General features: G+C 39.3%; 1 protein-coding gene across 1 annotated transcript in view; it reads left to right on the top strand.

The window, feature by feature from the left end:
- The window catches only part of EP300 (EP300 lysine acetyltransferase), a 99,831-nt gene extending 82,024 nt beyond the window's left edge, over nt 1-17,807 (top strand). The window contains exons 24-31 of the mRNA XM_026694809.2: nt 4,509-4,659; nt 5,272-5,418; nt 7,412-7,525; nt 9,052-9,217; nt 10,990-11,154; nt 11,523-11,684; nt 13,300-13,581; nt 14,406-17,807. Coding sequence (XP_026550594.2) covers nt 4,509-4,659; nt 5,272-5,418; nt 7,412-7,525; nt 9,052-9,217; nt 10,990-11,154; nt 11,523-11,684; nt 13,300-13,581; nt 14,406-16,676 — 3,458 coding nt within the window. The 3' untranslated portion in view covers nt 16,677-17,807. The remainder of the gene's footprint in view (nt 1-4,508; nt 4,660-5,271; nt 5,419-7,411; nt 7,526-9,051; nt 9,218-10,989; nt 11,155-11,522; nt 11,685-13,299; nt 13,582-14,405) is intronic.
- Nucleotides 17,808-18,133: the final 326 nt, after the last annotated feature.

The raw sequence follows: 18,133 nt of genomic DNA, 5'->3' as shown, positions 1-18,133 counted from the left end.
TATTCTTGTAATCACCTTTGTTTATATTATCAAATCTGTAACAATATATCCTCATTACTTTATACAAATGGATAACAAAATATTAATTCATTAAAAATATATTAATCAAATACTAATTTCCTTAATCATGTATTCTTATGCTCACCATGTTTATGATTTCATACCATTCTTTAAGCATTTAAAAATTCCGTCTTAATTTATATCATACCCTATTATGTTCCCCCAATATGACTTTTACCACAGTTGTTTATATTTTATTTTCTATATGTTCCCTTCCCTCTAACATCTCATTTTTACACAAATATCATTTTCTCTTACCCAATAAATTCAACCTTATAATATTATTATCTCATTATCTCATATATATATATATATATATATATATATATATATATATATATATATATATATATATATATATATATATATTTTCTGAGGTTCTCATATTTGTATGTGGATCTTATGGGTTTTCCCCTTCCATTTGCCGTCAACGCCTTCGCGGTCCCCCTGCCACTTCAGGCTGAAACTTACACAGTCGCAGTGTGTGACCGGGCCGCCTCTCTCTCAATAACAAGTGGTGGGGATGGGTGTTGGGCGGTTGGCGGCGCAGCCCTTGATGGTTGATGGAGTTGATGTTGGTTAATGGGCTGTGTAATTTTGTTTGTATTTGTAACTAGCTCCTGCGGTGCTGCCCCCCAAAACACCCTGGGCGTGCCCTCCCGCGCACGGCTTGGGTAATGGGTTGTGTGGGGCTTGTGAGGTCCTTTTGTTTGGTATCCCGGGCCTCGCGCGGTATCCCCCCGGGGCGCCTGGGGGGTCTTGCCCCTTCCCCCCCCCCCCCCCCCCCCCCCCCCCCCCCCCCCCCCCCCCCCCCCCCCCCCTCCATTGCCTCTGGACCTTGAAGGGTGGGACCTGTGGCTGGCCTTGGTCTTGTGCAAAAATGCGGGGGGGGCCCCCCCCCCCCCCCCCCGGCGGGGGGGTACATCACAGCCACCTGCTCAGGACATCACATCAGAAAACTCAAGAAATTACACCTCAAGAACTCAAGAAGTCACAACACAGCAAATGACCCAGGATATCACAGCACAAGACCAAGATACCACAGCAATAAATCTCACAAGGTCATCACACAACCCATTACCCAAGCTGTTACTACACAGGAGGCTAATGGAAAAGAGATCAAAACACAAACGACCCAGGAGATTACAACGACCCAGGATCACAGAACTCACAGCCCATCACACAACCCATCCCAAGCCAAAACACAAGAGGCTAACGACCCAGGAGATGACAGCCAAGATCCAGGATATCCCACAACAAAGGCCATTACAGCCCATTATACAACATCACCCATCAACAATCAAGATGCAGCACAAACAGCCACCACCATACCACTATATATACACACTATATATATATATATATATATATATATATATATATATATATATATATATATATATATATATATATATATATATATATATATATATATATATATATATATATATATATATATATATATATATATATATATAAAACAAAATATATAATTCATTAAAAATATTATCCTACCTCAAAGTTATATCTATTCTCTTTCAGACTCCACATAACAGTTCTTTTCATATCTTAACGATTAATCATTTATATCTTATATAAACATTTCTATCTTACTTAATTAATCCATTATAAATTCTTATTTTCATCACTATTACATTAACATTATTCCTTCTTGTTCTTATTCTTAATCCCAATTCCTCAAAGTCTATAATATATATTTTTACTACCAGTATACCTCTTCATGTGGAGTCTCCCTCCTTTCCATTTCTAACCATTATCTCTAAGTCTTTCTTTTATGTGAATTTGCCATTTCTTTGCTTGCTTACCATTTATTATCATCTTTTGGCTTTTTCCCTTAATCCTTCCTATATTTATCATCATTTTCTTATATTTTCTCTCCCATTTCACAAAGTTTACCCCCACCCTCTTTAAATCTCTCCTCTATATTTCCCTAACCATTTATCAGCATTCCAATCTCAATACCCCCAATATCATTAATATCCCATGTTCAACTTCTTTTTTCTTCTTCTGTATTATTTGTTGTTCTTTTTGTTCCGTTTCACTGTTTCCTCTTTCTTCTAGTTCCTCCTCCTCCTTTGTTCTTTCTCCTTCTCCTGCTACCGTCGTCATTTCTAAATTTTCTTCTATATTCTATTTTAGTGCAGGGGTTGCCAACCTTTTGGACCTCAGTGTCATGCCCCTGTCGGAATCTGATTTGGAGGGGGAGGCCGAGCAGCTGACAGGAAGTGAGAGTGTGGCTCCGTTGGCTGTGGAAAAAACTGGGGAAGGGCAAAGGCCGGCTGGGCCGAGCAGGGGAGAGATAGAGCAAGGGAGAGGGAATTTGGAGGAAGACCCAGGCCCACCCACTCTTCATCCTAGGGCACGCAGGGAAGAATGAAGAAGAGAGCAATGTGAGTTGTGTGGCTTATGGGGGAGGAAAGAGCCCTGATTCCCTTCATTTGCTGCAGTTGGGAACACAGTGTTTTAAAAGGGAGGCTGCACATAGCAAAGTTGTTGGGAGCAAATCGTGAATTATCTGGCATCGTCGAGGCTTTTCTGGGTTCCTGGGGTCTTCCCAACTGTGTGTGGTTTGCTGGGCTTTCAAGTCTGCAATTCCTTCTCCTGCCCTGTCAAGTTACAGTTTGTATGTACTTTGTTTTTGGACTGAATTTCTTCCACTTAAAGACTGTTCTTGGGAAAGTTTTTTTCTCCAGCCGAAGGTAACCTGGACATTGGGGACAAAGTTGGAAGTATTAAGGGGACACTTCTTAGTTATTTGACTTGTTGCCTTTGTGCCACGCCCTGGGTCATCACACTCAGGGACCACCAAACTCATAATTTTAAATCCCGCGAACCAGAGACCCTGGGAAAATCCCCCCAAAAAGTCTGCAGGAAAATTCCCCATCCCGTTTTCCTACCGATTGATCATTCTATATTTGGGATCGCTCCATTCTCAGGGGGAGAGAGGGAGACTTTTGGCTTCATACAAGGAAAGCAGCCTTTCTTTCTCTCTCCCAAATTCCACCAGAAGTGATTCTCTGCCAGCACAGCCTCTTGGAGCAGGATGTCTTACAGGGTCCCAAAGACTCGTTTGTAGCAGAGTTTGGGGGAGAGAAAGAAAGACTTTTGCTGCTTTCCATGTGTGCAGCCAAAAGCAGAAGAAGAAAGAAGTGGAAAGAAGCAGCCCGGTGGCCAGGCCAGGCGAATGGGGCAAGTTCCCCCCCCCCGCCCTTTCCCCCCTGTCCTCACTACCTTGTGTTGTTCGCAGTGCAAGCGACGCAAGCCTTGTGTTCCCGCACAGCCTGGATTAATTGCTTTGGGGGTGACATTTCTCTGTGGACCACCAAAATTTTCTCACAGACCACCAGTGGTCCCCGGCCCACTGGTTGGCAACCACTATTTTAGAGCATATATCCAACATTCTATCCTACATCTCATTCATGGCTCAAATGTGCATCTTTATTTCTTTGCATATATCACTCATCAACAAGTGGCACTTTTAGTCCAGTTTCACAGCCACTCCTTTTCCATTTCTTTATTTAGCTTCACCAGTTTTAAAAATATTATTTCTCTTTAAAACAATTGTTTCCAGCATTCAAATTAATGCCTTCCAATGCCAAATCCTGTCCGATCACCAATTCCAAATTAATATTCTTCCAAATTAATTCCTTTTCAAATTTAAAGTTTTTTTAAAAGAACTCTTTGTATTTCCCAATTTCTTGTATCTTCCATCTGCCGCTAACACAATCCTTTATTCTTCTGTTATAGTTGTTTGGGGTAGTACAAATAACGTAGATTCTTCTCACCCTTCTCCAAACACCATTCCCAATCTCCACTCCAGCGCTGCACTTAGATGTTCCTCGGCTGTCCCAACTTTGTAGCGTCCATCTTGACATGCTCTTCTCTCCATTGTAGCGTAGAGAGCAAGCTCGGGGTTTCTACAGGGGAGTTGTGTTCTCCCCGAGAACCTCACCTTACCTTTGCCACCCCTCCAAGGCAGCTTTTGGCTCCATATGGAGCCCACAAACGGCAAGAAGCCAGCGCAGGAATAGAGACCTCCGTTCGCTGCTTCTGGTCTCGTTGCAATGTCAGCCGGAAGTCCAGCTTGGACATGTCTTATCTTTGGTTTTTGGTGTTGTCATTTTTTAAATTACCTAGACTTTATCCCTAGGGTTTTTTGGTGCAGCATTTTCCTAGCTAAGTAAAGAATGACCCAGTTTAGCTTTTTTAAACTGAGGCTGTATTACCCTAATTGAAACCTATTACTGGTGTAATTTCAGTGTGCACGTTTAAAGTTGTAAATTAATACAAAATGTAAATTTTACTTGCTCAACAAGGTAAATACTTGTAACTTTCTAACCTAGAAGCCACAAGTTCAGCGTATCATTTTATAGGTTATTTTGTTGCTAGAGTAATTATACACAATTAAGCAATCTTCATTTTTGTAGGATTACCAACCACTAGACTTGGTACCTTCTTGGAAAACAGAGTGAATGAATTCCTGAGACGACAGAATCATCCTGAGTCAGGCGAAGTCATTGTTAGGGTGGTTCATACCTCAGAGAAAACTGTTGAAGTGAAACCTGGAATGAAAGCAAGGTAATTTTCCTTAAACTTTTGAATGGCATGGTTTTTTCTGTTTGAATATTAAATTGTGTTATTGGTACATTTGTCTGAACAATAAAACGTTATTTTGTTAGTCAAAAGAACATTTGATAGTTTCATTTTTAAACATTTTGAGTGATCAGTGCTACTTTTGCAACAATTCAACACATCTACAATTTATTGAGTATTTTGAGCTGTTTTCAGATAGAATATTATTGATTTAAAAGAAGAGATTTGGAAGGAGATGGTGAAAACTAGGCTTTAGACGATCAAATAACAAGTTTATTAAAAAGTTGGACCAATGAACATTACCTTTACTTGTTTGTTTGTTTGTGTGATTGATTTATATCATGTCAGATTTCTACAATGCTCTGTACTTTTGAATGACTTTGGTTAGGTTAGGTTTATTTATATGTTGTTTTACTACAAATGATTCCCATAGAGAAAGTTAAAATATAGCAGAACAAAATAGATAAAAGTGAATAAATTGTTAAAATAAAATGGTAAAAGAATACGTTGGGCAGCTTCCATATTACAGCATTCTATAACACATGATAGTATTAAATTTTCTAGCATCGCTTTATATTATGCCTTTTAATTTTGCAGATTTGTAGATAGTGGAGAGATGGCAGAACAATTCCCTTACCGAACAAAAGCACTTTTTGCTTTTGAGGAGATCGATGGTGTAGATTTATGCTTTTTTGGCATGCATGTTCAGGAGTATGGGTCCGATTGCCCTCAACCCAACCAGAGGTATTTTAAAAACTTCTTTTTTTTATGATGATGATGATTCTTAAAATTAGATTATTGCTACATAAATGCCTGAGAAATGGATCTTTTTGTAACTGTATCAGGTATATACCCTTTAATACATCTTCCCCCTTCCTGTCTTGCCTAAGTCACTTGTCTTTCTCCAAGTTTGAATCATTCCCACATGTTTAACAGGAAGATTTTATTAAATTACACTATTTACTTTATGGAATTATTTAGGAGCATTTGCATTTTTAAAGACAGCTTGACTCACAATTTTAAATAAGCTACTTCTCTCCTCCAAAAAGTTGATGGAGATGAATGTTTTTGCTAAACAGAGAAAATCTACCTTTTTGAAATAAAAGAAAGGTAATTTCTAATTTGAGTTAATGTTTGATAAAGAAGCTCAGAAAGAAATTGAAGAATTTCTTTCCTTGGTTTCTATTTCTTTTTGCAGAAGATAAAGATAAAGATGGAAAAATGCTGATATTGAGCTGTGACCTGCACATGACTGCTGCTTAGCAACTATGTAAAATAATCAAAACAAGGAAAAATTATTAAAGTGTCTTTAAATATGGGGAAATGCTAGGAGAAAGTATAATTTATACCAAAATATTTATGCTAGTTTTCCATCTGTATGGAAATAGTTTTTGGGAACTTTTAACCAAGCAATATCAAGTATGATGATATATTTTAATGGGAAAATGTATATTGGTGATATTTTATTGGTCAGGTGACCTAAATTTTCAAGATATGCCCATTTTTTATATCTTGTGTTCCCAAAGTCTACTTGATAATGTAAGTTACAATAAAGTTAAGCACTGGAGTATTAACAAAAAGTGTTATGTATTGCTACTGTAATAGTGACTGCATCTTATTAAGCATATCAACAGCTATGGTTGGCTGCTTGGTTATTAAAGAGATTTGTATATCAGCAATTTTTGGAGTTGTGTAAACCCAAACCACCTATTACAGTTTTCTGCTAGAACAGCACATTTTGAATAAATGTGGAGTTCAAAACTTTTACTCCCGTTACCCATACTGGTTCTTTCCGGGTTCAAGTCAAGCTGTCGTGCTATTTTGGCCTACGGGAAACTGGTTTGATTGAGGTTGAAAACTAAGATTGGTAACCAATTTGTAAACCAAGTAGAAACCACAATCTTCTAATTCAACCAAAATGATAAACTGGCTTAGTTCAGGTACAAAATATATCACAATATGCCGTTTTAAATTGCTTGAAAGTTCATTCTTTTAGGGCCAAAAATGATTTGAACTCTTTGGAATTACTCCTGTATTTATCTGATTGATTGATTGATTGATTGGCCATCTAGTTGCTCTGGGCACTTTACAGTTGTAAAAAGCATTTAAAAATAAAAAACATTATAAAGACAAAGACCAAAAAACAAATATGGTGAAGGAAAATAAATCTGGAGGGAAACAAGGAAAAGGAAAAAAGAGATGTCAGTCATCTTTACCAAAGCACTAGGCAAAGAGCTAAATCATGAGTAGAGTGATGGCTGTTAGAATCTTGGGGGTGGCGTTGGGGAATTTCATTCCAGAGATCAGGTATACTTCCAAGGTTCCGATATGTGGCATTGTTTAAACAATGGAACTTGGAGTGTGCCAACCCTGCTAGATTGAATCTACTAGGCAGGTACTCTAGGAGATAGGTGGTCCCTCAAGTAACCTGACCCAGTGCCAATCCCAAGCTTTATAAGTTGTGACCAGCAACTTGAATTACTCCAGAAGCAAACTGGCAGCTATTGCAGTTTGTATGGCAGAGAATGCCAAGAGAATTACATTAATCCAGAACTATGTTAATAGCTTAAAAATCTTACATGAGAACTAAGTAAACATAGTTAGATTAAGGTACTGGTTTTAAAAGGAGACTATGAAAGGTGAAGTTAAGACAAATTTCTTAATGGAAGAAAAAGGGAATAATTGAATACTGCAAGATGCTTCTGATTATAGCTTATGAACTTTTTCTCTTCTTTAGGCGAGTATACATATCTTACCTTGACAGTGTTCATTTCTTCCGCCCTAAATGCCTGAGGACTGCTGTCTATCATGAAATTCTGATAGGTTACCTAGAGTATGTTAAGAAGTTGGGGTAAGTTTTCTATTTTATTATAGTGGTATGCTATTGTGTATTTCAACTTATAAAAAACATGGAGAATTTGGGTTAGTGAACAGATTTATAATTGTAAAGTCAATTGTATTTAAGTCAAGTGGACAGAAAGTTTGTTGAACACCAAATAAGATGTTTCTAGACTATGTTGCCAATCCCTTCTCTGTAGCAGCCAGAAGATAAATATATTTTCAGCATGTTTATTAAAATCTTGGGTGTAGATGTGCTTTGATTAGTACACTACTAGTAGCAAACAAGAATGTATTTTTTGTTTCTTTACTGAAGAATTGCATATATGAAATTCCCAAGTGAGGATTGTTGTTAGAATAAAATGAAAGAATTCCTGAAATACTGTCATTAAGGCAGTTAATTTATGTCATTATTATAAAGATCAACTGTAACTTAGATGGATCACTTGAGAGTAGTGTGTGGATCTTAATTTATATTAGAATACTGGTAGCATTTTATTAAAGGCTTCATTAATGCTTTAATTGTTTTGGAAGAGAAATTTAAGGCTAATTTAAGTGTTAGGCTAGTTTTAATCTTAAATTTAAAATTCAGAAAGGAAAATAGTTTAAGTTAAAGACAGATATAAAAAAGTGTTACTCTTATAAAAGGAAATTCTGATTATGCTTACATCATTATGGTGTTTTTCTATGCATCTGTGAGCAGAGAGACCTGCAGTTAATCGTATTCATTGCTTTGTTTCTTGGTTTATCTCAATCATAACTAATTTTGATTTTGGAAAAATAACTTTTCAATGGCAAGTTAAGCATGTCTTGTGTTGAGTGTGTCTGTGTATTTATAAACAAGGTTTTTATATGGTTCCAAAAATAGAATATATGGAAGAAGTGTGCTCCAAATGTTCATAATCATTAATATAATTTAAAGCAGAAATTATTTGGCAACATACAGAAAATATGTGAATAATTTCCAAGGGAAGGGAATATATTTGTCTTATTGCCAATTCAATCTGCTAATCAAGCTATAAAATCCTATACGATTAAAGATAGCCCTCAAATACAATAATAATTGAGTCCAAAATGATAATCATAAGTCATTAAGCGAATCTGCACGTGACCATGCTCAACTTTATAACTTTTTTTGCAGCAATCATTAAATAAACTCATTTTTACCATTAGACATTTTTTGCTGGAAATCGGAAGTAAACCCCGAAAGTTGGCAAAAAAAAAAAAAAAAAAAAGCATGAAAATCGCAGTTACAAGATATTGCAAATGGGCATACATGGAACTCTGTTGCCAAGTGCCCAAGATGCAATAACATGAGAGGGAATGACAGAGAGAAAACAAGCATCTATAAAGCTTCTGAACCCCTTTTTATTTATAACTTCTGAGCTTTTCAGATATGACATAGTTATAATATAGTTATTTCAGAGTCAGCTATCTTGTGGAGTACATTCTTGGTTTGAAAAGGTAACAAATGATAATAAAGTAAGTATATCTTAAATAATGTATAATAGAACTAATAACTTATTTCTACCTTATTAGCTATACAACTGGACATATCTGGGCTTGTCCACCTAGTGAAGGAGATGATTATATTTTCCACTGCCATCCTCCTGATCAAAAAATTCCCAAACCAAAACGACTGCAAGAGTGGTATAAAAAAATGTTGGATAAATCCGTGTCAGAGCGCATTGTCCATGATTATAAGGTTGGTTGTGCATTAGTTGAAATATCACATTTGTTTATCTGTTTATTCCTAAGTCATAGTACTTCAGAAAAATATAAAAAATTATTTGGAAAGCAATATAGCATATCAAGTTTTGATGTTTATGAAACCTATTTGAGATTGTCAAATAGGGGTAGTAGAAATAACATTTCATCTTTCTACATCTCCAAGTGTGCATTAAATAAGAAAAAAAATTGAAAAGATATGTAATATAGATTGAGAAGGCTTAAGAAACTGGACCTTATAAAGTGTAATATATCATTACAGTTTTATGTATTTATCTAATGCAAATATGTAAGTATACATATTTCTATAACTACTACAACTATTATGTTTTTTTCACCTACTGTGTTTTTTATAAATGAAGCCCATATTTAATTATATTTGTCCATATAAAGTCTACGTCTATAATCTTCCATAGGTGGCAAGTGTAATCAGGTCTTTAATCCAGTGATCCCCAACCTTTCCGGCTTTGCGGGCCAGTGGAAAGGGGGGATAGGAGATGGTTCTACATGAGTAATGGGCAAGTGCACATGTGTGTGCAACTCCATTTGTGTAAGTAGCAGGCATGCACACCTGCCGCTCGCTCAGTTTGGAGCTGCATGCATGGCTGCTGCTCACAGGAGTGAAACTGCACATCCACTCGGCCACCACTTCCATAGCCCAGTTCCAAACGGACCACAGTAGTGGGTTGTGGCCTGGGGGTTATGGACCCCTGCTTCAATCCATTGAGAGAATGGGAACATACAAGCATCTTTCTAATGCTGTAGTGTTAGTTTTTTAGCCATAATAAGGGAGAGAGAATCCTTGTACATTGTCCAGTTGTAAAATTCCATGTAATAGATATGTAGTTTAAAAGAATATTATCCTTTGAAAATTTTAGCTTTTGCCGCACAATCCTCTTGGCATGATTACCCTTATTCCCATCATCTAACCCACGCCTATATGATCTATTATTTTCACCCCAAATTTTAGTAATTATAGAACATTATAAAAACACGTGTTTTAAAGAATTATTTTCCTTATTACATCTCCAACAAATGCTCTCTTAGATAGTCCCCATCTATACAATTGTCATGGAGTCTAATAAATTCTAAATATTATTTAGAATTATAAGTCATAGTTCAAGGTACATCAACACTCTTAATATAGAAATAAAGACACTCTTCCATTGTCTAGGCCAGGGATCCCCAACCCCGGGGTCGCAGATTGATACCAGTCCATGGCCCACTAGGAACCAATCCACACCAGCAAGCAAAGCTTTATATGTGCCTGTGTGGGATCTAGGTTACACGTGAAACAACAACCTTCTCACTCTGCGGAAATCTCCCCCACCCCCGCCCCCCCAAGAACTGGTGCCTGACAGCCAAAACATTAGGGCCACTAGGTGAAGCAATATAGGGATCTATATTCAACTCATCTCTTAATGTCTGCATATCAAATTCACTTACTGATGACAATTATTAAAAAAATCAGTGATATGATTTTTTTTTTAATTTTAAAGGATTTAACAAGTTGTTCTGGTATCTCAGGTTTTAGTATTTCAGAAGCGGAAAATGCTTCAGGTCCAAACAGTTTGTGTGTATGTGTATGTAAGAGATTTTTTTTTTCATTTTATTTTTCTGTTGTGTTTTTTCATTTGTTTTTGCTTTTTCTGTTACTTTAAAACAAAACATTTAAAAAATTAAAAATTGACAACTATTTTACTGTTTTCAGATTGTTAAATGTGTGCTGAAAAATATTTTGTGTTGCAGGACATTTTCAAACAAGCAACAGAAGACCGTCTAACAAGTGCAAAAGAGCTGCCCTACTTTGAAGGAGATTTCTGGCCAAATGTTCTAGAAGAGAGCATAAAGGAATTAGAGCAAGAGGAGGAAGAGAGGAAAAGGGAAGAGAACACTAGCAATGAGAGCACTGATGTAAGAAAATAGCTTTTATAAAAAATTCATCTGTAACATTTTAAAATAGAGAAAGTAGAGAAAATAAATGATATATTTTGCTCCAGAAATGTTGATAAATTAATGGATGCAGGGGAGCAAGTGACTCAGACCCAACCAGAGGCACTTTATTTTAATTCAGGAATAACATTAAAATGACTAGAAGGATGTTCCATGTGCCATTGTTCCCAATCCTGTAGTGGGATTAAGCCATGGCTATAAGTCTTGCTTGGCTCTTTCAGAAGGTCTGTGCTGAATTAATGAAGGTTTTCTTGAACTGGTTCTTCTGGGAAGGGTAAGACCTTAAAATTTAGTTTGCCACTCTCAAACTTCACTATGTTCATTTTCAGGTTAGCAAAGGAGATAGTAAAAATGCCAAAAAGAAAAACAACAAGAAGACCAGTAAAAATAAGAGCAGTTTAAGTCGTGGTAACAAAAAGAAGCCAGGCATGCCCAATGTCTCTAATGATCTCTCCCAGAAACTCTATGCCACTATGGAAAAGCACAAAGAGGTAAGAGTGAAGTAAACACTTCCAGCCCACAAAAAATGAGTTTGGAAGGGAGGGGTTGGTGAAGGAAATGTAAGACAAAGTTGGCAAGTGAGACTAAAAAGACAATAAAACATGCTCTTGGACTTGTGAATGACAAAGCTAGAAGAGTACCATTGGCTTTTTAGAAACTTAATAACTTTGTGTGGCTTTTTAAAGCACTACTATTATGTGTATCTACAATATTGACCATTTTTGCCAAATTGTAGGATGGGAGTGCAGTATAAAATATATTCATGGATTTATAGTCTAAAGCAATGGTCGCCAACCGGTGGGCCACAAGAAAACGTTGGTGGGCCACAGAGAAATGTCACCCCCAGAACACCACCACCCCCAAAGCAATTAATCCAGGCTCCGAGGGAACACATGGCCTGCGGGAACACCAGACATGATATTATTCCGATTAAAATCGGAATTCCGATTTTTTTGGGAATCGCCCGGGCGGTGCGAGTGGAGCCCAGGCGGTGCGAGCGGCGGGCGGTGCGAGCGGAGCCCGGGCGGGTGGGCGGTACGAGCGGAGGCCGCTGAGCGGCAGGAAAAGGGAGCTGGGCAGCGATTTCTTGGCGCGCGGTGGGGGGTCTCTTTTGGCCGGCCCGATTTTTTTTTTCAGAGGGGAATATCATGCCTGGAACACATGGCCTGCGTCTCTTGCATTAGGAAGTGAGGGGAGGGGAGAAAGGGCGGGGGGGAACTTGCCTGGCCACCAGGTTGCTGCTTCCGCTTCTTTCTTCTGCTTTTGGCAGCACGCAAGGAAAGCAGCAAAAGTCTTCTCTCCCCCAAACTCCGCCAGAAATGAGTCTTTGGGACCCTGCAAGGCATCCTGCTCCAAGAGGCTGCACCAGCGAAGACTCATTTCTGGTGGAGTTTGGGGGAAGAGAAAGAAAGACTTCTGCTGCTTTCCTTGCATGAAGCCTGAGAATGGAGCTCAGAAGCAGGCTAGGAATGTGGCTGCCTTGGAGGGGGAGGGGTTGTGTAAGGGAGAGAGAGAAAAAGAAAGAAAACCACCAGCCTTCAAGGTTAGATCGGACCTTTCTTTCCCTCTCCCTCCCTCTGAGAACAGAGCTCAAAAGCAGGCTAGGAGTGTGGCTGCCTTGGAGGGGGTGGGGGTGGGGGTAGGGGGGTGTATGAAAGACAGAGGGAGAGGGAGAGGGAGGGAAGAGGGGAGAGAGAGAGATTCCTGCATTCACAACAGTGTAAAGTTGTAAAATGACATTTTTTTGTCTCTGACTTATTCTATACAAATTCAACCAATAATTTATCATTTCCAGATAAGATTAAATAAAATCATGTTTTAACTAAGCCCTCATTCACTTGTACTACCACCTACTTTCCATTGATTATAACTGGATCACTAAAGAAAACCAAATGACTGCATTTCAGTGTTTAGTTAGTACATTGCTACAAATTATACTTACTACTATAAAAAGCATTTGATGAAATTGAAAAAAATTAAAGCCCGTGATTCCTGTAATCTATACAAACATTTAACACTGACATTAAAAGCATAAATTATCAAACATTCTATATTCAAAGAATGTGCCTTAGAAGAGAACCTAAAATAGGCCTGTCTCTTTTACAGGTATTCTTTGTGATCCGTCTCATTGCTGGTCCTCAAGCCAACTCTCTGCCTCCCATCATTGAACCTGACCCACTTGTTCCGTGTGACTTAATGGATGGGCGTGATGCCTTCCTTACCCTTGCTAGAGACAAACATCTTGAGTTTTCTTCACTACGAAGAGCAATGTGGTCAACTATGTGTATGCTAGTAGAGCTGCATACACAGAGCCAGGACCGTTTTGTGTACACCTGCAATGAATGCAAGCACCATGTGGAGACAAGATGGCATTGCACTGTTTGTGAGGTATGCCTAACCTATAGTGAAGCAGCTGGTTAAACTTGCATTTCAGGAATTTCTTTTGCCTGCTAGTACGTGCTTAATCATTGGATAATAAATATATAGGTACCTCTGTCATCTCAATATAGCTCCTTTCTACTTACTAACTTTGTAATATGACAGTGAATGAAATGATAGGAATCCCTACTAAAGAGAGTACATTACCTATTTTATTTACCTGAGAATTCCGTGGGCTTATGCATATACATCAATATGAAATAGGAGAAAGCCCCCTTGATTTGTGATTCTTTGTATATTGAGCCATGGTGGCACAGTGGTTAGAGTGCAGTACTGCAGACTACTTCAGCTGGCTGACTGCAGTTTGGCAGTCCAAATCTCACCAGGCTCAAGGTTGACTTAGCCTTCCATCCTTCCGAGGCGGGTAAAATGGGGAGCCAAATTGTTGGGGTCAATAAACTGCTTAGAGAGGGCTGTAAAGCGGTATATAAGTGCTTTTGCTATTGCTATTAGTACCAATGCATTATTACTTTCTGTGATCTTCACTGCATAGTTTTGATACACTAATAAGTCTAATAAGCATTTGGTTAACTTGCCCAGCTTTTTATGTTTGCCTATTTTAATAAGTTTTTCTGTTAGGGTTAGAATGCAAAGATGCTTATGTGCATAAAATATAAGAACTTTTTTCTGAGATAACTTTACTATTACCATATTGAAATTGGTGGAACATAAATAATGTACATTACTACATTATTTATTTAGAGATGATAAGCTAGTTAATGTCTGTTGGTCTAAAGTTCCAAGTAACTGACTATATTAATTTCTGTGTTTAGGATTATGACTTGTGCATTACCTGCTATAACACTAAAAACCATGAGCACAAGATGGAAAAACTGGGCCTTGGTATTGATGATGAAAGCAACAACCAACAGACAGCCACCACTCAGAGTCCTGGTGATTCACGTCGCCTGAGTATCCAGCGCTGCATCCAGTCTTTAGTTCATGCCTGCCAGTGTCGCAATGCCAACTGTTCACTGCCATCTTGTCAAAAGATGAAGAGAGTTGTCCAGCACACCAAAGGCTGCAAACGCAAAACCAATGGAGGGTGTCCAATTTGCAAACAACTCATTGCTCTTTGCTGCTACCATGCTAAGCACTGCCAGGAGAACAAGTGCCCAGTGCCATTTTGTCTAAATATCAAACATAAACTTCGTCAGCAACAGCTTCAGCATCGCCTACAACAGGCCCAGATGCTCCGGAGGAGGATGGCAAGCATGCAGAGGACAGGCATAGTAGGACAACAGCAAGGGTTGCCTTCACCTACACCAGCCACACCAACTACTCCAACAGGCCAGCAGCCACCAACTCCTCAAACACCACAGCCTCAGCCTCCGCCACAGCCTGCTTCACAACCACAGTCTGCACCTCCTAATAACATGCCTCCATATAGCATTGCAAGAACTCAACCTCCTGGTGCTGTGTCTCAAGGCAAGGCGGGTGGCCAGGTAACTCCTCCAACAACTCCTCAGACTGTTCAGCCACCTATCCAGGGTCCTCCTGCAGCTGCTGTGGAAATAGCCATGCAGATACAACGAGTAGCAGATCACCAGCGGCAGATGGCTCATGTTCCAATCTTCCAGAGGCCTATTCAACACCAGATGCCTCAAATGAATCCAATACAGCCTATGAGTGTAACGCCACCTCAGATGGCCAGAGGTCCCGGTGGGCACATAGACCAAGGGATGGGATCAACAGGAATACAGCAGCAACCAGCATGGGCCCAAGGTGGGTTGCCACAACCACAGCAACTGCAGCCAGGAATGCAAAGACCAACCATGATGTCAATGGCCCAATCTGGACAGCCAATGAATATGTCACCGCAACCAGGAATGGGTCAGGTACCTGGTGCAGCTTCATCAAAACCAGGCTCTCTGCCTCAGGCAGCCTTACAAAACCTGCTGCGGACTCTCAGGTCTCCCAGCTCTCCCATGCAGCAGCAGCAGGTGCTTAACATCTTGCATTCAAACCCTCAGTTGCTAGCTGCTTTTATTAAGCAGCGAGCTGCCAAGTATGCGGGTAACCCAAATCCACAAGGCATGCCGGGACAGCCTGGAATGCCTCAGGGCCAGCCAGGTCTGCAGCAGCAGCAGCAGCAGCAGCAGGTCATGCAAGGACAACAAGGTGTTCACTCAAATCCAGCCATGCAGAACATGAATCCAATGCAAGCAGGTGTTCAGAGGGCTAGCATGCCTCAGCAGTCACCGCCTCAGCAGCCTCCACCCCAACAAACCATGGGTGGGATGAATCCTCAGGCACAGCCAATGAACATGAATCATTCGGGGATATCTCCCCAGTTCCGGGATCTCCTGCTAAGACGACAGATGATTGAACAACAGCGTCAGCAGCAGCAGCAGCAGCAGCAGCAGCAGCAGCAAGGAACAGGACCCAATTTAGGTCCTGGCATAGCCAATCATAACCAGTTCCAACAGCCTCAAGGAGTTGGGTATCAGCAGCAACAGCAGCAGCAGCAGCGAATGCAGCATCATATGCAGCAGTTGCAGCAAGGAAATATGGGACAGATGAGCCAGCTTCCTCAGGCCATGAGTGCAGACACAGGATCAAATTTGCAGCAGGCTTACCAACAGCGATTACTCCAACAGCAAATTGGATCCCCAGCGCAGCCGAATCCTATGAGTCCTCAGCAACATATGCTTCCTAATCAGGCCCAGTCCCCACACTTACAAGGTCAACAGATTCCATCATCACTTACCAATCAAGTTCGTTCTCCGCAGCCTGTTCCCTCACCACGCCCCCAATCCCAGCCACCCCATTCCAGCCCTTCCCCTAGGATGCAGCCTCAACCTTCTCCACATCACGTCTCCCCACAGACCAGCTCCCCACATCCAGGATTGGTAGCTGCCCAAGCTAACCCCATGGATCAAGGGCACTTTGCTAGCTCGGACCAGAGTGCAATGCTTTCTCAGCTTGCTAGTAATCCAGGCATGGCAGGGCTCCATGGTGCAGGTGCCACAGAACTGGGACTCAGCTCAGATAATTCAGACTTAAATTCAAATCTTTCACAGAGTACACTAGACATACGCTAAGATACCTTGTAGCATTTTGGGAGCAAAAAAAAAAACTTATTTTCGCAAGACGTTTTGTACTGAAGACAATTTTTTGAATCTTTCTTAGCAGAACATTTTCCCTGGAATACACCTGAAATCTGCAACAGTAGTTTGTGGTTTTAAAAACAAACAAAAAGAAACCCCAACTGAAATGGGGGACAATGGAATACAAAGAAAATATATTTTTGTTATGGCTGGGACTGTAACCAGTCCTTTTTTTTGTTTTTGTTTTCCCTTCGCGTGCGTTGGGGAGGTGCTTGGGAGTGGATAGTTGTTTGGCTGCTGACCAAATGACTTCCTTCACTAGCCTCCAATAGGTTTTATTTTTTTTAAATTAATGAAAATATGTAATATTGATAGTTATAATTTACTGAGGCAAATGGTTAACTTTCCCCTATTCTGGTTTTCCTCTTGTCTACTGCAAAAACAACAACAAAACAAAACAAAACAAAAAGAACATTACCTAAACTGGAGGACAAAAAGGTGAATGTTGCTTTAAAATTACAGTGCATATATATATATATATAAATATATATATAAATATATATTAAAGATAAATACCAATTTTCTTCCTTGGTTGGAAAGATGTCAATTCTTTTAAAAACTGTAAAAAAAATATTAAGAAATCCAGTCTCCCCTCCAAAGTCTACTTTTGTCCTCCAAGAATTTTCTATACCAGAGTCTGAGCTTAAACTTCAAGTATTAAAATTTGTACATGTAGAAAAGAAAACTTTTTTGCAAATATATGGGGGCAGCTGCCAAATGGATGTAGTATATATATTGTGGTTTGTTTTCCTGAAAGATTTTTTGTTATTTTTACATCTAACAAAGGAAAAAACTAAAGAGGGTAAGAAACTATTCCAAGGGTAAAATTTTAACCTGAGTGAAAATCCCTGGGGTTTCTTCTTTATGCTTGCTTTCTCTTTCCCTTCCTTCCCTTTTTCTCCTCTTCCATTTTCTGTAAAACTTGAAAATAGAAAGCAAAAAACCCTCAAATGTTGTAAATCATGCAATTAAAGTTGATTACTTATAAATATGAACTTTCGATCACTGTATAGACTGTTAATTGATTTCTTATTACCTATTGTTAAATAAACTGTGTGAGACAGACTGGTTTTTTATGCTTCCCTTCTTCTTTTCCCTACGGTTGGTGCTTATTTTACAATGGGGAAAGAAGATGGTATGCTTTTACAGACAACCTATGGAAATCCAATCCATGTATATATACTAGTGTTTGGTCTTTTTTAAAGGTGGGTATTTTAGACTCTAATGAAGCTGATGAATGTCCATTTTGGTGTGCCTTTGTATGTGCTTTTATTTGTGCTTTGAAAAGTACAAGACATTTTTAATATCCAGGTGGGATGCTAATTGCATATTTGACTTGGTTGCACTTCAGTCTCAAGCAAACATGTTCAGTGTGCACATTTTTGAGCTGT

The sequence above is a fragment of the Notechis scutatus genome, chromosome 6 (assembly GCF_049901735.1).
Source record: "Notechis scutatus isolate UNSWTSFEM ecotype Mainland chromosome 6, rNotScu1.2, whole genome shotgun sequence".
NCBI lineage: Eukaryota > Metazoa > Chordata > Lepidosauria > Squamata > Elapidae > Notechis > Notechis scutatus.
This window is presented reverse-complemented; position numbering and strand designations above follow the sequence as displayed.